General features: G+C 43.7%; 2 protein-coding genes across 4 annotated transcripts in view; both read right to left on the reverse strand.

Moving 5' to 3' along the window:
* Positions 1-5869, reverse strand: part of GTF2IRD1 (GTF2I repeat domain containing 1) — an 87846-nt gene extending 81977 nt beyond the window's left edge. For all 3 annotated transcript variants that reach the window (XM_083174110.1, XM_083174111.1, XM_083174109.1), the window contains exon 1: positions 5462-5869. The gene's annotated coding sequence lies outside the window, so the exon portion shown is untranslated. The remainder of the gene's footprint in view (positions 1-5461) is intronic.
* A 10435-nt stretch (positions 5870-16304) lies between these two features.
* On the reverse strand, positions 16305-20518 carry LOC146060661 (uncharacterized). Its single transcript, XM_083174112.1, has one exon. It carries the CDS (start codon positions 20499-20501, stop codon positions 18072-18074), a length of 2430 nt encoding a protein of 809 aa, XP_083030238.1. The 5' UTR covers positions 20502-20518; the 3' UTR covers positions 16305-18071.
* Between the last annotated feature and the right edge of the window lie 625 nt (positions 20519-21143).

A 21143-nucleotide genomic window follows, 5' to 3' on the forward strand; every position in this document is an offset into this window, starting at 1 on the left:
TCGATCTATTAACAGGATACTGCTCAGACCAGTGGGAAGGAGCAGGGACACGGACAAGGAGCTTTAGATAAATAAATAAGGGAACAAATTATTTTGGAAAACTTAATATAAAATACTTTTAACACATGTCCTCTATAAGTACACTGCTATACATTATAGGAGGCAGGCAGCTGACATGCAGTGTAAGTAACAGGCAGCTAATATGCAGTGTAAGTGGCAGGCAGCTGATATGCAGTGTAAGTGACAGGCAGCTGATATGCAGTGTGACAGGCAGCTGATATGCAGTGTAAGTGACAGGCAGGTTATATGCAGTGTAAGTGGCAGGCAGGTTATATGCAGTGTAAGTGGCAGGTTGCTGGTATGCAGTGTAAGTGGCAGGCAGCTGACATGCAGTGTAAGTGACAGGCAGCTGATATGCAGTGTAAGTGACAGGCAGCTGATATGCAGTGTAAGTGACAGGCAGCTGATATGCAGTGTAAGTGACAGGCAGCTGATATACAGTGTAAGTGACAGGCAGCTAATATGCAGTATAAGTAGCAGGCAGCTAATATGCAGTGTAAGTGACAGGCAGCTGATATACAGTGTAAGTGACAGGCAGCTAATATGCAGTATAAGTAGCAGGCAGCTAATATGCAGTGTAAGTGACAGGCAGCTGATATGTAGTGTAAGTGACAGGCAGCTGATATACAGTGTAAGTGACAGGCAGCTAATATGCAGTATAAGTAACAGGCAGCTAATATGCAGTATAAGTAACAGGCAGCTGACATGCAGTGTAAGTGACAGGCAGCTGACATGCAGTGTAAGTGACAGGCAGCTGATATTCAGTGTAAGTGACAGGCAGCTAATATGCAGTGTAAGTGACAGGCAGCTGATATACAGTTTAAGTGACAGGCAGCTAATATGCAGTTTAAGTGACAGGCAGCTAATATGCAGTATAAGTGACAGGCAGCTGATATGCAGTGTAAGTGACAGGCAGCTAATATGCAGTGTAAGTGACAGGCAGCTGATATACAGTTTAAGTGACAGGCAGCTAATATGCAGTTTAAGTGACAGGCAGCTAATATGCAGTATAAGTAACAGGCAGCTGATATGCAGTGTAAGTGACAGGCAGCTGATATGCAGTGTAAGTGGCAGGCAGCTGATATGCAGTGTAAGTGGCAGGCAGCTGATATTCAGTGTAAGTGGCAGGCAGGTGATATGCAGTGTAAGTAACAAGCAGCTGATATGCAGTGTAAGTAACAAGCAGCTGATATGCAGTGAAAGTGACAGGCAGCTGACATGCAGTGTAAGTGACAGGCAACTGATATGCAGTGTAAGTGACAGGCAACTGATATGCAGTGTAAGTGGCAGGCAGCTAATATGCAGTATAAGTGGGAGGCAGCTGACATGCATTGTAAGTGACAGGCAGCTGATATGCAGTGTAAGTGGCAGGCAGCTGATATGCAGTGTAAGTAACAGGCAGCTGATATGCAGTGTAAGTAACAGGCAGCTGATATGCAGTGTAAGTAACAGGCAGCTGACATGCAGTGTAAGTGACAGGCAGCTGACATGCAGTGTAAGTGACAGGCAGCTGACATGCAGTGTAAGTGGCAGGCAGCTGACATGCAGTGTAAGTGGCAGGCAGCTGATATGTAGTGTACGTGGCAGGCAGCTGATATGCAGTACAGGTTAAGTATCCCTTATCCAAATATCCATTATCCAAATTATTCTGAAAACCATACATTCCAGAAAGTGAAAACCAAATATATATATTTTTTTTAAACTTGGGACATTTGTAGGAGCACTACTGAGGACATGATATGTAACTGCCACTAAATATCTGCAAGAAAATTATTTTGTACAATCTCAGGTACTGAATTTGAATGCCAACCAAACTTTGTTTCATGTTTGGAATTAGTATGATTGATAACTCTTTATATTTATACTTTTTGTATTGGATATGTTGTTGTATACTGAGAGTACTGATGAGACCCACAAATCGTTGGATACGGTACTCTTCACCTTTTGTGGCCCACATTTGTCTTTGTGCAGTATTTACATTGTACGTAGTTCCAATTGTTACTATTGTCTTGATTATTTCTGTAAAAATCTAATAAAAGCGTTGTACAAAAAAAAATTATCTAATGATAGTATGTAAAATAATAAATATATATATTCTGGCCTGCACTTTCCAGGAAGCTCTGGAACAGTTATGATCAAGGTGCATGGAAGAAGATATAAGATTGTTGGGTACATGCACCCAAATAGTTTAGGAAATTTTTGTGCAATTTTTTAACACAGAACAATGTATCTACAGCAGGGGTGGCCAACCGGTCAGAGGTAAAGAGCCGAAAAATATCGGTAGTCAAGCTAAAGAGTCGGCATCATGCGTGGCCGCCAAAAAAAGGGGTGTGGTCTATTTTGACCCCTTGGGTGGGTGTGATACAAATATGCCTCCAATAGTGCAGTGCCATATATACATATGCCCCCAATAGTGCCAGATACACATATGCCCCCCACGGTTCCTGGTATGCCCCCACAGTGCCAAAAAGCTGGTATGCCGCCACAGTGCCAAAGAGCTGGTATGCCCCCACAGTGCCACAAACTGCTATGCCCCCACAGTGCAAAATTCCCAGCAGCACTCACCATTGTTGCTGCTGCTGCCGGGCGGGGAGAGGACAGTCTGGCGTCCCCCTGCAGACCTGTCATGTCACCGAGGGGAGGAGAGCACAGCACAGGACACCGCGCGTCTCTTTCCCCCCTCACTTCCCTGTGACTGGGCCGTCCACTAATCAAAGCTCGCGGGCCGGCTCATGATTGGCTGCTGGCCTGCAAGCTTTAATTGGCGGACGGCCCAGTCACAAGGATGCACAGTAAGATGTGCGATGCTCGCTCTCCTCCCCTCAGAAGAAATATGGATTCAGGGAACCGGCAGCGGGGGGACGGGAACGGGCGTCGGGCAGCAGTGGGAGCAGGAGCCGCACCTTACAAGGGGGAGAGCCGCATGAGGCTCGCGAGCCACGGGTTGGCCACCCCTGATCTACAGTGATAAATATGTCCCTCTCAGTGTATGGCAATGTGTTCCTGTTTCCTGCTTTAAGTAGCCAGGCAGCAATCAGCACCATAAATGTCACAGATTGTGGGATACGCACATTTGCTCAATATGTTGGAGTCAGAGACCATACCAGACATTGGCTGTAACAGGCCTTCAATAATGCAGAACATCTGTAATAAGGTTCATGTAGGAGATGGACTGTGCTCAGTTTATTTACCACCAGATAAACAGTCACTATTTTTAACAAAATAACTTTTTTAAGTTCTATGCAAATTAAAATACATGCACATACTGTAAAATATAAATATAATTTCAAAATATATAAAAATATATTCAATATGTGATATAAAAGCAGTCCATATTTTCTCATCTGTTACATAAATGTAAGCCAAATGAGCAGTATTTTGCATGTAAAAAAAGGAATATTTCAAATTATTATTACCACTTCTTTATATAGTGCACACATAATCCGCAGCACTTTACAGAGAATATTTGAACTTTCATATCAGTCCTTACCCCAATGGAGTTTACAATCTATATTCCCTACCAACCAAGTACACACACATACAGACATTCTAGGGTCAATTTTGTTGGGAGCCAATTAGCCTACCAGTGTATTTTTGGATTGTGGGAGAAAACCGGAGTACCCAGAGGAAACTCATGCAACACAAGCAGAATATACAAACTCCACACATTTAGGGTCATGGTGGGAATCAAACCAATGATCTCAGTGTTGTGAGGCAGTAATGCTAACCATAACACCACCCGTACTGCCCTCAAGTACATAACAATGATAGTCCAGAAATGGGAATAGGAACACACATGTCCCGCTTAGGTAAAGGATATGTTCATAAAATTACTATATAGGATTCTGCTTCTATATGTGAGATGTTCATTAATATAAGCACAATGTCTATATGCCATCAAAACAGACTAACTTAAAAAGCAAATCTTTTGCACATAGACCATCACAGAGTTGCAGAATGCCCCTAGCACATATTTTTTTTTCAACTTTGTGACAATGTTAATGCTTTACCTATTTACACAACCCCTTTTTTTCCCAACATAAGCCTGATAAATAATACTATTTACAATGACTTGAATACACTGGTGACGAGTGCTTAAACACAAACATCATGCAGACTGCAAAAGAAGAACTGACTAAAATACCGCTGACTCCTTTCACACTGGGTACAGGTACATCCGGTTGTATAGCTATCTGTACATTGAAATACCTACTTTTATAGGAGGTTTACTAATTAGTTCACAGTGATAAACATACTATGGCATTGTGGCACTATCTCAATGAATTAAAAGCCTCCAGATAAATATCAAATAATAAAGTTAGAACAATCATTTTAAAGCTATTATAAAAAAATGTATACAGTGGGGAAAAAATAGTATGATGTGTACATATAATTCTAAAGTATACTTATATTATTCCAGGAGTGAAGCATGCTATGAGACTGTATTCACATCAGATAAATGGCCACATTTATCTTAACCGATACATTTTAACATGTCACATAACCAACTAAATCCACAAAACTGCTAGGACCCTGAGCTACATATGTGTGTTACTCACCTACCAAACTGGACGTACCAGAGCCTTGTAATTGTCCAGAATCAGGAGAATAAGTCTACAAAATCAACATTAGAAAGCCCAAGGCTAATATAACATATTCCCATAATATAATTCACTTCAGCACTCATGCATGTCTCCAGAGCATCTAATTACCTCCTCCATCTAGGAGATCAATTCCTATTCAAATCTGCCCTAACAGGCCATAGCTCCTATTGAATTACAAGCATACAGAAAATTCTCTGGAAAGAAGGGACAGCACACTGGTAGGATGTATAACAAATAGGCAACAAGTAAACAGTATTTATAAACCTTTCCCAGAACACTGTGAAGTCTACTACAGTATGGTTACTTTCATATATCAGCAGAATGTGAGCACATCAGTGTAGATGTAAGTACACATGACAGCAGCAGATGTACAGTACATGCGTATCTGTCTGGGAGCAGCAAAGGCAAAATGAAAGTAGCTGTCATCAATGGGAGGGAAAAATTACACTCAGGTCTACTATAAATCACACTACTACTATTCTGGAGGAGAAACAACACATAAACTCAATACAGATACACACCCACATTCTGACCTCATTCAAATTTCATATCACAAATCACAATCCCTTCCCTCCTCCAGTCTGCTGTTACTGTATATAAATAGAGCACAGACACACAGTTCCAAGGCATGAGGGGGGGGGGGGGGGGGGGGGGGGGGGATATCACAGCCCAAAAGATGAGACCTGGAGCTCCCACAGTCACGTGTGGACAAAGTGCTGCTGCTATCAGCCTCACAGGACATATTGCATGCAAAATATAATCACACAGATACTGAGTTGTTGTTTTTTTTTTCTTACCAAAAGAGGTCCCAGTACTTGTGTGTGAGATCCTCCCCAGCAGCCTCCTCTAGCCCAGATCTGAAGCTGCTTCCTTTAATTGATGTGGAAAATAAAGGGTGAGGAGGGGGAGGCAGGGACTGGATTGGGGCAGTACAGGGTAAAGGGGGGCTGTAATTCTTCACAGATCAGCACCGGTCTTCCCCCCCGATCCGCAGTGCTAACAGCTATGTAAGTATCTGCCTTCTATCAGCCCCCTTTGCTCCTGTCTGCAGAGGGCTGTGGAGCAGAGAGGGGCGATCTGTACCCTCCCCCTCCCAAAATAATATCCTTTTTGTGTGTGTATGTGTATATGTGTGTGTTGCAGGAGTCCCTTTGTTCTATAATCCCAGTAAGATTGAAAGCCATTCGCCCTGTCTCTAATCCCAGCCCTGCTCAACAACAACATCTATTGGCTGTAATTTACATACAGGATTAACAAACCAGCTTCAAGGAGAAAAGAGGAAAAAAGCCAGAGAAGACAGAAAGAAGAAAGGGGATAGGTGGAATGAGATTGCCTTCTATGCTGCTAGTCTCACACCATTATTACACTGCACTGGCTGGGGATGAAGATTACATTGAGCTCAGTGACACTGGATGCAGAACGTTGTCTGCCTGGATTGCAAAATGTTTTGTATTATTACAGAAGTCTGTGCCTGGGTTTGGGTTTGGCATGTGGATGTGCATCAGATTACAGATTAGTGGGCAGGGTTATATACAGTATAGGAAAGACTGCAGATACACATGTAGGAGAACATCTTGCTATTGCTTTCTAGGCACTCGTACTTGGATTATTAGTAGGTTTACATTTTCCAATGCTATATTATATTAATTACTTATAAATGAAAACTAGTGCATTTTTTTATTTATTATTGATATGAAATATATGGGTTTTGTTTGTTTGAAAACCATCACCAGACCATTTTTTTTTGCAGCAACATCTGCCACCTTGTTTTTTTGGAGTTTGCGCCCATCCAGGGGTGTGGCTTCTATCTGGGGGTGTCTGCTATTACCAAGGAGGGGGACCTGGGTGGTGGCAGATCATTTCTAATACAGCAATAAAATTAATAATACATTTACACTCGCCCACCAGTAATTTGGGGAGGTTAGGGGAAGAAATTATGAGCTAAGTGAACGCGGAACAGACCATCTAAGTAAGTGGTTCTAAGTCCCGGACCGTACACAAACTGCTTTACATGGCTGTTTAATAATTTTGTGTCGAATGGCAACCACTTCGACCCTGACCTTCACCCTCGACCTCACACACTAAAACTAATACCCTACAATAATCCAACTATGGCCCTCCAGCTGTTGTGAAACTACACATCCCATCATGCTTTGCCATAGTTTTAGCATTCCCTAATAGCAAAACTTTGGCAAGGCATGATGGGACTTGTAGTTTCACAACAGCTGGAGAGCCATAGTTTGGGCATGCCTGCCCTAACCCAAGCACCTAAATCAGTGCTTCCCAAACAAAGTTCTCCGTCACCCCAATAGTCAAGGTTTTAAGAATATCCTTAGGTACATGTTATTTCATTGGTGCCTCGGTAAATATAATTAGTCCATTTGTGCACAAGCAGGGATGTCCCTAATTCCTGGAATTTGGGGCTGCCTTGAGGACCACATTTGTGAATCACTGCCCTAACCAATACAAACACCTAACCCTAAAGAGGTGGACTACATGGTCCAAGTGGTTCTTATCTGAAATCCAATTTTATGTTTGTATTTTCTATGTACAGATTGCCAGATAAAGTGCAACAATATTGGATTTATATCCTACTTGAAATCAGTACCGGACCCCACAATTTCTAGTGGCAGCCCTGTGGACAGGGTATGCTAAAGCAGGACAAGATTTATTAAACAGTATTTACTAAATATGTTGTACACCAGGAAGTCTTTACACAGTAACACAAAATCTCCAAATTTACTAACACACGAAAGAGGAAAGGTATCCCAGGTCTGTCAGGAACTGACAAGGGCCTGGGTACTGTGGCATGCCCACATCCTCTCCAAATACATTTTGTAACAAAATACTATGCGCCAAATTGGGCATGCACTGAAAGGGGACAGTGTTCTCCTCAGCAGCACTGCAAAGAACTTGCCCCTCTCAGCAGTGCAGCAAAAGGGAACAATGTCCTCCGCCAGCTTATGTGACCGGTAATCAGTAAGACACCCTGGAGCCCAGTGGCGTAACAATAGCACCGCAGCCCCCACGGTTGTGGGGAGGCGCAGTGTAAGTGCGGGCGCCGGGGGTCAGCGCTGCGGTGGTCCCGGCTCCGGTCCTGACTTCATTCTGAGCCTATGGAGACGGACCATCATAAAATGTCCGCCCCCATATAGCAGACAGTTCTCGGAAACTGTCTGCTGTATGGGGGCGGACATTTTGTGATGGTCCGTTTTGCATATCAGAATGAAGCCAGCAGTGGACGGGAGCCGACAGGCATCCCAGCTCCCACCCGCATCGCTGACAGCCGGACTCTGAGTAAGTTAGTATATGGGTGGCGGGCGGGCAGGGAGGGGGGAGCACCAGAAACCTTTGGCGAGGGGGGCGCAATATTTGAAGTTACTCCGCTGCTGGAGCCCCCAACCTCTACAACACTTCATGTCCTTTGCCTTAGTTGGTCACTTTATTACTCTTTAGCAAATGCTTCTGACTTATTTTTTTTTTTGGGTTACCTATGCTGTTCAGATTGTTCGTATATATTGCCTGCTTGTAAAAGGCAGGTCCTAAATCCTTGTTGCTCTATTTTTCGGACTAGAATGTACACAGTAAGTAGTCGTCAAGTGACTAAATCAAAATCTATCTATCACCTTAAATAAAGCTGCAGACTGGTAGCGAAGCGTGTTAGTCGTTCCAGGTTCCACCCTTCAGGACATTTATTATTCAATTACCAATGGATCAACTCAGGCGTTTTCACCCTATACCTATTTTGGCACCCACCTCCAGCAATCACCACAAACTAGAGAGGATTAAACATTGGATCAACTGGGACATTGCCTCAGATCCTCCAGCGGCTCATTACCAACCTGCTGTAAGCAATTGAGAGGACTCATGACATCAGGGTCAACTGGGACACTGGGGCAGACGTATTATAAAGGCGTCTCATTAAAGAGGCGAAGCAGGAAGGGACACCGACAAGATGTACTGTATTAACATCTTGTCTTCAAAGGAATTTGCCTTTGCGAGTGAACCAGAATAAGGGCCTATGTGTAGTAGCAAATATGGGCTAATATTTTTTTATGTGCTTTTCAGGTGATAAAAAAAGAAGATTAATAACATTGAAGGAAGAAGTGAAGCCCATAGCCAAAACGTCCCACCAACGTGCACCCTGGGAGATGTAGTCCGGGCCGGCCTGGCAGTGGCATTAACCCTGCAACCAGCATCTAGCTGAAGCAGTTTTTCAATCATACCTTTCACTGACTTATAATATCAGTTACCTAGATAACAATTTTATATGTACCTGCAGGCGCGCCATTATGCTCAGACTCTACCACAACCTTTTACTACCCCAGTCACCTCAGATCCACTATTATCTCTGATAGCCCCTCATAATGTTCTAGGATATCGGATTAGAAATGTATATCAACTGGTGGTGGTTCTCCCCAAAGATAAACTGCTCCAGACACTCGAAAATAAATGGAAAACAGATATTTCTTCTCTCCCACCGATGCCAACCCTTTTGAAAAAAAACTCCCTAATACCCTCAAATATCTCTAATCCGCCTCTTTACAAGAGACCCATCTTAAATTTCTTAACAGAGCATATGTCTCAGAACAGCACAGAAGCCATTTCATCCCGGGTGATTTGGGTATATGCCCGAAATGTAAGGTGACTGGTGCCACATTTTATCATAACTTCTGGGACTGTGGTCATATTAGGTTATTCTGGAGAAAACTACTGGTCTTCCTAAACACTTTGTTTGCTCTCCAACTCACATATGACCCCCTGCTTGCACTTTTTTTTTATTTCAAATCTTGGAATCTGGGGCCGAATAAAAGGAAAATTATCCCCCTTCTGTCTTTAATATTGGTACAAGCCAAGAAATTGATTTTGACTTTTCTATGAACGCCAGGTGTACCTGTGTGATATTGAAAAAGGAGTTGTTTGCTTTTATGCTAAATGGGAAATTTATATACAAACACTGCCTGCTGACACCCAGCTGTCTATTCAAAAGGTCTTTGAAAATACGACCTGGTACTTCAGATCTCTTGAATTTGGAAAATATAGAGATATTTATGTTAACATGTTGTCTGATTTCCCTTGTTCGTCTACTTTTCCCACCCTTTCTTCCCTCCCCTCACTCCCCCTTACTTATTATATAAGTTGATTTATTGTATTTGAATATGTTGTTTAGAGTCGCTGTGGTTTAGAGTTTTACTTGACTCTAGTATGCGATTACAATCGGAGACCTTATCAGGCATACCTGTATTTTCTTTTCTTTTTCTTAACTTAATATCTGGAGACTCAACTTCTGACTAGGTTGGCACGCCATAACAACGGGACTTAATGCACTTTACTACCGCCTTCGAGGTTGGGTCTGCCGGACTCAAAGACTTTTCCATACATGATGCAATACGGGCTGTATTTCACGATTTGGTCCTTATCCTTTTTCCCCTACCTTTGTATTTGCAGGTTGAGATATAGATATGCTATAACCAGATGCTAGGCACTGTTGCACACTGAAATTACAAAGTTACCACATGCGACTTCTCTGTATACTGTTTTTATTTATTTGTATTTTGTACATCAATATTGAGAAAATTCAAATAAAATGTCTTTAAAAAAAAAAGTCAAATCTACTGCATTGGAGTCATGGCACTATTTAAAAACGTCTCAGAATAGTATGATTATAACTTTTGTTCTTGATATATAAATGTGTGTATATTTGGTATACAGATGTTATGTCGACACATATAAGGTCGACATGGCTTAGGTCAACACATTAAATAGGTCAACAGGGTTGGAAGGTCGACGCAAACATTAGGTCGGCAATGGTTAAGTCGACAGTCAAAAGGTTGACATGGGGTTTTCACTTTTTTGAAGCCAGCATGTGCTGACAGGCGGTATTTCATGCCCTACCATCCACTAGGGCCTGGTGGGAGAATAGAATAGTGTGGCGAGCACAGCGACCCATGCGAAGGGACACGGTATACTTTGACAGTGTTCATGTCGACCAAAGAAAGCGAAAAACCCATGTTGACCTTTTGACTGTGTCAACACTCAAAAAGTCGACATGGGTTTTTCAAAAAATGTTGTCCCGAATGTAGACATGGTCAACATGGCCAACGCCAAAGTATACCATGTCCCCTCGTATGGCTAGCTGCACTCACCATGCTTCTTACATGGTGCCTCGCTACGCTCGCCACACTATTCTATTCTCCCTCCACACCCTAGTGGATGTTAGGGAAAGAAATATGGGAAACAGTCACTGGGTGACCAGCATGTTGGTCGACAGTCATTAGGTCAACACCATTTCGTCGACATGAGTCTAGGTCGACATGAAGGAAGGTAGACATGACTCTATGTCGACATGGGTTAGGTCAGCAGGGTCATTAGGTCGACATGTTGACATCAACAGTCAAAAGGTCAACATGGGGTAAAAAAAACAAAAAACTATTTGAGCCATCCACTAGGGCATGGTGGGAGAATAAAATAGTGTGCCAAGCATAGCGAGGCACTGTGCCCGTTTCAGTGCCCATGTCAACTGTGTCGACACAAAAATAATGTGGGAAAACCCCATGTCGACCTTTTGACTGTCGACTTAACCAATGTCGACCTAATGACCCTGTCAACCTAACCCATGTCAACTGATGTCAACATTCATGCATGTCGACCTAGACTCATGTCAACCTAAATGCATGTCGACCTAATGGTGTCGACCTAATGACTGTCGACCAACATGCAGGTGACCTAATGATCCAAACCCAGAAATACCACCTGTCTGCACAACATCCCTTTTAACGGATACAACCTAATACAGCCCTGCCGGTGATATTGCCCAGTGCAAGTAATTTCCTGGCCCTCTGCAGGTTTCTGCCTGGTCCCATTCAGTTCCAGAGTCCTGCCAGCCTGTCTGTCCCAGCTTGCTTCTTCCCACCTGCAGCAGCTGGAAGTCTCCTGGTCCTCCTGTGCCAGTGTGAGGTCATGTAAGTGACATTGGAGCCTGGTTTCACTTTTTCCATTATTTCTTGTTATCTGGCGAGCAGCCAATTCCTTTGTTGTTCTCATTTATTCAGGACTACCTCTGTTCTGTCCTACCCGGCGTGGTGAGGTGCTTTATACTCCTTGGTCTTATTCATTTTGGGGTACCAGTTATTTGTACTCCTATTTACTTTAATGTTTAATTGTATTTCCAGCATAGGTATTGTTGGAGGTACCCCAGTTCTTTTATCATATGTGTCTGCAATGAGGTCACCATCCCTGTCCTTGGCCTGGTGTCGTTAGGCAGGTTTTTGTTCCCAGGCAGGCCCCTGTAGTTAGATCTTCTTTTGATCCCTGTCCTCTGACGATCACCTATACCTTGTCACAATCTAAGGCCTGGTTGCACTGGAGTTGGGACGGACCTAATTCACCCCTCCAAACGTGGCCATTATAGGTGAAGCCATTCTAAACAGCGGTCCCTTCTTTGGGTTCATGCCCAAAACTAAACACATTACCAGTCTTCATGACAGTATCTGAGTCTGGTGGGATAACCCAAGACGATCTCGGATCCCATCTCGGAACGAGGAAATTCTGTTTCCCGGTGGGCTGGCACATTTCAGCCATGTAGCGGCCACTTGTCCCTCCTTGTCCTGGTGCGCATGCACGGTCGCACGCAGCAGCTCCCACGGCCCCTCTGAGTGTGTGTGCGGCTGCTTAGGTGATCCCCAGGCAGCGCAGCACGAGTTATTTGCGCGCTGGGGATAAAAAACAGGAAGGGGGCGGCACTGGCAAAGCGACAGAATTAAAGACTGAGCAGTCTGCAGCACCGCCCACCCTTCTGTTATCCTCCTCCCTATAGCAGCAGCAGCCTGGCAGCCACAGCCATAGGAAGAGCCAGCCAAGCATGGGCAGAGCCTGGAGCAGCTCTACAGCTAGCTAGCCAGGTATATAATGTGTGCTGGGGATGGGCATGATATGTTAATGTGTGCTAGGGAGGGGTGTGTGTGACATGTTTATATGTGCAGGGGAGGGGGTGACATGTAAATGTGTGCTGGGGCAGGGGTGTCATGTAAATGTGTGCTCCTATTGGCTGGCAACCCATCGCACAATTTCAAACAGCCGAGGGCCCGCTCTAAAGACAGCCAGGCAGCCCACCTCTTCTGCCCGGCTGTCACACTGTTTCACTGCAGCCACTGCGGACCCGCACTTTAGACAGCCGGGCAGCACACCCCTCTCTGCCCGGCTGTCAGACTGCTTCCCCCTGGATAGGAGCATGTAAACCCCCTTGGCAACAAGCATTAAACCTCCTTGGAATGAGCTTGTCGGTAAGCGGCGCTTATGTGCCATAATATGTAATGGGCATCTCAGTGTGTGGCATATCTGTAATGGGCATCATGGTGTGTGTGGTATATGTATAATGAGCATTACTGTGTGCGGCATATGTATAATGGCATCACGGTGTGCAGCATATGTATAATGGCATCACAGTGTGCAGCATATGTATAATGGCATCACAGTGTGCAGCATGGCATCAAGGTGTCTGGCATATGTATAATGTACATCACGGTGTATGCAATATGTATAATGGGCATCACGGTGTGAGGCATACGTATAATGGGCATCACGGTGTGCGGCATACGTGTAATGGGCATCAAGGTGTGCAGCATACGTATAATGGGCATCACGGTGTGCGGCATACGTGTAATGGGCATCAAGGTGTGCAGCATACGTATAATGTGCATCACGGTGTGCGGTATATGTGTAATGGACATAAAGGTGTGCGGCATATGTATAATGGCATCAGGATGTGTGGCATATGTATAATGGGCATCACGGTGTGTGGCATATGTATAATGGCATCAGGGTGTGCGTCATATGTACAATGGGCATCAGGGTGTGTGGCATATGTATAATGGCATCACGGTGTGCGGCATATGTATAATGGCATCACGGTGTGCGGCATATGTATAATGGCATCAGGATGTGTGGCATATGTATAATGGGCATCACGGTGTGTGGCATATGTATAATGGCATTAGGGTGTGCGGCATATGTATAATGGGCATCAGGGTGTGTGGTATATGTATAATGGCATCACGGTGTGCGGCATATGTATAATGGGCATCACGGTGTGTGGCATATGTATAATGGCATTAGGGTGTGCGGCATATGAATAATGGGCATCAGGTTATGTGGCATATGTATAATGGGCATCACGGTGTGAGGCATACGTGTAATGGGCATCACGGTGTGCGGCATACGTGTAATGGGCATCAAGGTGTGCAGCATACGTATAATGGGCATCACGGTGTGTGGCATACGTGTAATGGGCATCAAGGTGTGCAGCATACGTATAATGTGCATCACGGTGTGCGGTATATGTGTAATGGACATAAAGGTGTGCGGCATATGTATAATGGCATCAGGATGTGTGGCATATGTATAATGGGCATCACGGTGTGTGGCATATGTATAATGGCATCAGGGTGTGCGTCATATGTACAATGGGCATCAGGGTGTGTGGCATATGTATAATGGCATCACGGTGTGCGGCATATGTATAATGGCATCACGGTGTGCGGCATATGTATAATGGCATCAGGATGTGTGGCATATGTATAATGGGCATCACGGTGTGTGGCATATGTATAATGGCATTAGGGTGTGCGGCATATGTATAATGGGCATCAGGGTGTGTGGTATATGTATAATGGCATCACGGTGTGCGGCATATGTATAATGGGCATCACGGTGTGTGGCATATGTATAATGGCATTAGGGTGTGCGGCATATGAATAATGGGCATCAGGTTATGTGGCATATGTATAATGGCATCACGGTGTGCGGTATATGTATAATGGCGTCAGGATGTGTAGCATATGTATAATGGGCATCACAGTGTGTGGCATATGTATAATGGCATTAGGGTGTGCGGCATATGTATAATGGAGCATCACGGTGTGTGGCATATGTATAATGGCATCACGGTGTGGCATATGTATAATGGGCATCAAGGTGTGTGGCATATGTATAATGGCATCACGGTGTGTGGCATATGTATAATGGACATCACGGTGTGCAGCATATGCATAATGGGCATCACGGTGTGTGGCATATGTATAATGAGCATATGCCACACACCGTGATGCCCAATATACTGTACATATATGGCTGTCTCTGTGTCCACGCTGTCACTCTCTCTGTGTTCCCACTGTCTCTCTGCTGTCACTCTCCCTGTCCCTTTGTCCCTGCTGTCCTTGAATTTTGGCTCATACCGTGTGGCCCAATGTGTAAGAGGTACTAGTATTAGATAGTATAAGGAACTGCCCTGCTGCCAGGTCAGTGTTCTGTAAACGCCTGGGTGCTTGTCAGGACGAATCCCCCAATTTACATATATGAAGAAGAATCGCGTCACTCCAGGACTTGTGCAAAAAAAATACAAAATGCCCGAAACGGCGTAGACCGACCACAGTAAAGTTTGGTATTTTTTTCACATATCCTGGAGTGACGCTTTTCTTCTTCATACTGTATATATATCTATCTATCCACGAACTGTAGCACACCAGTGTCATAGCAAAGGCGTTGCTACCATAGGTGAAAGGGGTGCAGCTGCTATGGGGCCCAGAGCTGAAGGGGGCCCATCTTTACTGTATAAGTCATATTTTCTATATACATTTATCGCCAATATCTGGCATATAGGGGCCCTTACAAACTTTTGCTATGGGGCCTGCGAATATCTAGTTAAGCCCCTGTCGCATAGAAGTGTGTAAATGTAGACTCAAATCATGGTTTTGATGCACCATGATTTGAGTCATCAACGAGACCAGAGTGCCACAGTTTGTCGATTATATATGTGTGAGACAGTTTGCTGCACATATGCACCCTGCATGGTGGTATCCATATATATATACCGTAAGATTCCAGGAAAACATTTGTTGATGTTATTTATAAAGCTCTTGCTTTTGAGAAGGGAGCATCAGCAGACCCCACCTCTCAGCAGACCTTGCCTGTCAGTAGACCCCGCCCCCTATTAGGGCTGCTTCCAAAAATTTCCCGGGCTGGTTTTATAACCCAATTCGCCCCTGTCACTAGAAACCCCCCCCCCCATTCTAATCCCTCCCTAACACGATGCAAGAAGACAGGTATTACAATTGGGTGGGAGGGTCCATGGCAGCCATGACACCTAAGGCTTACTTCAGGGGAACTCCAGGCATGGTGGTATTGTCCATCTCCATGGTGACACGTCCTGACATAACATGGCACATGGAGGGAGCTCCAGTATCTGCTGGCTTTCCTATTCCTTCTCCTGATAGGTACAGTCCGGCTATACCCAGAGCCAGATTAAGGTCTAAATGGGCCTGGAGCTGAAAATGATCAAGGGCCTATTATGCGCAATAATGTGGGGGGCGTGACCAGTGTTCTGGTTGGGTGGTCTGCTCATGGATGTGTCTTTATTTGTGTAAATGCTTTCAACTAATTATATATGCCTGTGTGAAATCTATCACGGGTAAGTATATGATTTTCCTTTCTTTGCAGGTTTCCCTTCTTAGGGTCATACACAACTCTTGTCAGTATTCAACAATTTATTATTTCCTTTCAAGTGCAATATAGTATGCAATAGATACAATTCAAGTAATCACAAAATAATTAAATATAAAAATCACTTTAGTATTTTTACGCAAACATGTATATATTCCCCAAGTGTACACTAGTCTTTGTAGGATACAATTTAGCACTTTGTATCTTCTGCAGAGTTTACTCATTGACCAAGTCCTGTTACCACTGAGTCACTAACGTCCTCACCTGAGTCCTGTAAGGTGAGTCGTTCAATAATGGCAGAGGTAACTTTCCTTTAGAAAGTATTTGTAATCCACAGAAATAGAAGAAATAAAAATAAATACTTTAACTTTAGGCGTCTGTAAAATATTTACTATTAGATGGAAGTTTTAACTCCTAAGATACAGTACTTTCTTGAGTATAGCTTTAGATTAACTTGTATAGCTCCTTAGTAAGCTGCCTTGTATATAAAGCTTCTGAATGTCCTGTAGTTGAAATTATTATAGTCTTCTCTTGGAAACTAGGTATGTCATGGGTTAGGTAAGGATCCCTGTCCCTGCAGTGTAGCTGATGTCTTTCCTTTTCTCTCTGCTGCAGCAGATGTAACTTCCCTGTAGCTTTCCACTGTTGGACTGGGTTATAATTACTTTACTGCTTGCACTAAATAGCTAGTGTCTCTTTATGTGCTGGGTTACTGGTCTCAACTTCTGCTGAAGATCTGAGAAATGTTTAATGTGCACTTAATCCTTATTACACTGGCACTGTGTCCCTCTCTGTCATGCTGCTGCTGCTGAAAGATGTTTTTACTATCTGTCAGTCTCCCTCAGACTGGACTTCTCTGTGTAGCTATAGGATATACTGAGGGGGCTGGGCAGCACTCACCACTCCCCACTCGTTTTGTCATGCAAGTCTCAGCATTTACTCAGCTCTGTTGCCGCCTCTTATGACTAAGAGATCAGCCTCCTGAACCTCCCCTCCAGGAACTGCGTGCACTCCCTGCCTGGCTGAAGCTCCACTCCTGCAGATTACCTCAGAGAACTGCCTCCTTTTTCTATCTAATATGGGACTCGGGGGATGGATTTGCTCACCACTCCCCTCTGGTAAGTATTATCCTTCAGCACTGCTTTCCTCTTCTACTATGCTGCGCAGCTCTGCTTCTCCACTTTTCCTCAGACTTTCCCTGTCAGCACTGCTCTCCATCTTGCCTGCTGTGTAGCTCTGCCATCTCCCTCAGGGAACTACCAAAAACCGTTTTACAGCTCCTGCTCTTTTTTTTCTCTCTTTGACTCCCCAACTTTATTAACTAGTTCTTGGCTTTTCACAAGAAAAACTCCCCCCTCTAGTGCAGGGAGAATGGTACAGTCCACCAGATTCTGCCATAGAGCAGACTGTTTGGAATGGTCCACTTCGCTGGCTGTAAGGGGTGTTCCCTTATAGTCTGTATTCTCCTTTTACTTGCAGAATTATAACTTAAATGTTTCTTTTCTATGAAAGTTTCCACTGCCCTCCGTGAAGGCATTATAACATATAAGTATTTTGCATGAAATTAGTATACCATTCAACCATAATAAAAGTCCTGCTTTCCATGAGAGTCTCAGTTACCTTCTGTGAAGGCATTTATCTATACACAGCATGAAATGTATACAAGTCTATAACACAACCTTCAGCATCTTACAATAAGAACACCCAGCTTGGCATCATATGCCCATATATGAAGTTATCACATTTTTCCCCGGTAAAGCATTGCATGTCCTCAGGCAATGGACTTTATACAATTTAAAACATCAATATACTACATATATATATATATATATCTATATATCAAACATTGCAACACATTACATGCCTTTGAATCAAGAGAATTTACATTTTTATCATAAACCCTTATTTACTTTAAACAAGTTTTGATTTGTCTCTGAATCGGAGGGGTTTCACCCCTTGGGGACTTCTAATGAGTACACCTTCTTTTAGGACGAATGGGCCACGTTCCTTGGCCTCTCTTCTTTTCTGTTCGAGGAGTATTTCCCTAAGGCGCTTAAGATATACTGGGTCTTCCAGAGGATGGTAGGGGACTTGTGGTATTGCGTCTTCCTCTGTACAGTCCTGGCATGGCTCGATTTGGTTTCTGTGTACCATCTTAAGAACTTGGTGGTCATCTCCACATCTTCTTATTCCATACACCCCATCGGGCTGTATCACTTCCGTCCCCTGAGGGAGGGTGTCAAGCTCCTGATTCGCTGCTCTGTTTCCCCTATCAAAAGGTTGCCTGTGGGAGAATGGCAGTGGACTTCTGCACTGGATGGGTCTCTGCGGAGGGAACACTTCTTCCACTTTCTCCCCTTCACTTGCTTGGTCTGTACTTATGCTTTCTCCACCAGATTCGGCAGCATCCTCTAATTTTGGCTGGTAAGACCATCTGTGGAACTGACGTCTGTTGGGAGCAAACTGGCTTCCTTTAACTGGTACGCCGCCAGGGCCCGTCACGTTGGCTGCCTCAGCACCCTTCTCTCCTTCTACCACATCAAATTCAACCGTCTCGCCCTCTCCAACACTGCACAGAAATTTCTGGGGGTTGTTTCTCTTTATGGCCGTCTGATGGACAAAGACATCCTCTTTTGTATCATTCCTGTTGATGAAGCCATACCTCTTCCGGACATTAAACCACGTGACAGTTCCTTGTACCTGAGTAGCCAGCACTCTCTTCTCTACCTGGCTTCTCCGGCCATAGATAGTGTGCTGCATAATTCGGTTCAGAGTCTGAGGTTGACTGTACGATTTTCGTGTCAGTGTCGAGATTAGTTCTTCCGGGCAATTGCTTAGGACATTCATTCCAATAATTATGGGCGTTAACCATTGTTCTTTAACGGCCGTAATGAAACATCCTTGATTGAGGAGATGAGCTTGTCCTATCTTGATCTCAGCTTCAAAGTACCCGCAACACTCGATACTTTGTCCATTGCTGGCTAACAAATTCAACCCGGCCGGTGGTGTGGCTATGATACTTTCTTTCCTCCAATGCTTAATGAACTCATCCCATCGAATCGTAGTCACTTGTGACCCGGTATCCAACAATGCTGGTATGCTGACTCCATTCACTTTGATTTCCATGGTAGGGCAACACCCAATGAATTTTGGTATCCATTCTTGCGATGTGGGACCTTCTACTGAAGATTCTCCCAATGGTTGGTCCCGGACCTCGGGAGTTCTGTTTAAATGTTCCGTACTGCGGCAATTTAGCTCAATATGCCTCCTCCTTTGGCAACGCCTGCAGATGGGTCTTCCTTGTTCATCGAATGTATCTGTAGGAAGTTGTCGAGAGCTCCATAAAGCGTTTCTCCCATCATCTCCGTAACAAGGATCTCTCTCCATCTGCCAGGGTCTCTGTGGTGTCTGCGTCTCTTTCAGTGTTCTCAATTCTCGACAAAGATCAGTCATGCCTTGTGTCAATTCAGCAATTTGTTCTTTCATTTCTTTGATGGGGTCTTCAAAGGCAGCAGATTGAACTTGCTGAAAAACGGTTTCAACGGATCCGAGGGTAGTTCCTTTTTTGGGCTTATCACCTAACACCCTTGTTATCAAGTCCTTGAAGTCTGCAAAGCTTATAGGTGATTCTTGTCGATGCAACATTTTTACTTGTCCTTTCATATTCGCGTCGTATATTCCATCGAGGAATTGATTGGTTAACGTCTCATCTTCTTCAATCGGTTCTCTTGGGGCACACAACTTTATATCTCGTAATGCCTCCTGTAATACTACAGCGTATTCTCGAAGCGTTTCATGCGGTTGCTGTTTTCTGGAATAAAACTGTGTTTTAAGTTCTGATAGAGTCTTCTCATCGAACACTTTTGCCAATTTGTTCAGTATGTCCTTTGCCGATTTCTTTTGACTTTCCGGCCACGACTTCACTTCCCTTTTTGCAAACCCCTTCAGTTGAGCCAAAAGGATCTCCACTTGTTGGTCTTCATCTAACCTATATACTTGGAACATGGTCTCGATTTGTTCCCTGAAGTCGCGGAACGCATTGGTTTCAGTCGTCCTCATATCTCCAGTATAAGTGGGAAGCCATGGCGCCCCCAAGTAATAGGGCATAGTTATTACTGCCGGTTTACGTGCCATTGTACTTATTCTATCCCTTGCATTTCCTTGGTCCTCGTTGCCAAGCATCTCTTCTTGACTATTGTCTTGAGACATTTTGAGTGATGCTGGGTTAGGTTTTCTCTGCTTTTGATGTACGTATCCTGTTCGTGACACGCCAAATGTGAAATCTATCACGGGTAAGTATATGATTTTCCTTTCTTTGCAGGTTTCCCTTCTTAGGGTCATACACAACTCTTGTCAGTATTCAACAATTTATTATTTCCTTTCAAGTGCAATATAGTATGCAATAGATACAATTCAAGTAATCACAAAATAATTGGAAGATTTTATTGTTCTGGAACAGCAAGAATCTGTCCTCAATTCGATACTCCCACTCTCTCTCTAAGACTGGAGAGGTTAGGACATAAATAATCCCACCTGCTTGCTACAAAATAAACAAGTTATTTGAGGTACTAATGAAATATATATACGGAGCTAATACTATTCAAACAGTTCAATACAATTACAATGTATCACATCAACATAACATGCATAGGTTTAAATATAAAAATCACTTTAGTATTTTTACGCAAACATGTATATATTCCCCAAGTGTACACTAGTCTTTGTAGGATACAATTTAGCACTTTGTATCTTCTGCAGAGTTTACTCATTGACCAAGTCCTGTTACCACTGAGTCACTAACGTCCTCACCTGAGTCCTGTAAGGTGAGTCGTTCAATAATGGCAGAGGTAACTTTCCTTTAGAAAGTATTTGTAATCCACAGAAATAGAAGAAATAAAAATAAATACTTTAACTTTAGGCGTCTGTAAAATATTTACTATTAGATGGAAGTTTTAACTCCTAAGATACAGTACTTTCTTGAGT

Source organism: Crinia signifera, chromosome 2, assembly GCF_055691185.1.
Source record: "Crinia signifera chromosome 2, ASM5569118v1, whole genome shotgun sequence".
Lineage (NCBI taxonomy): Eukaryota > Metazoa > Chordata > Amphibia > Anura > Myobatrachidae > Crinia > Crinia signifera.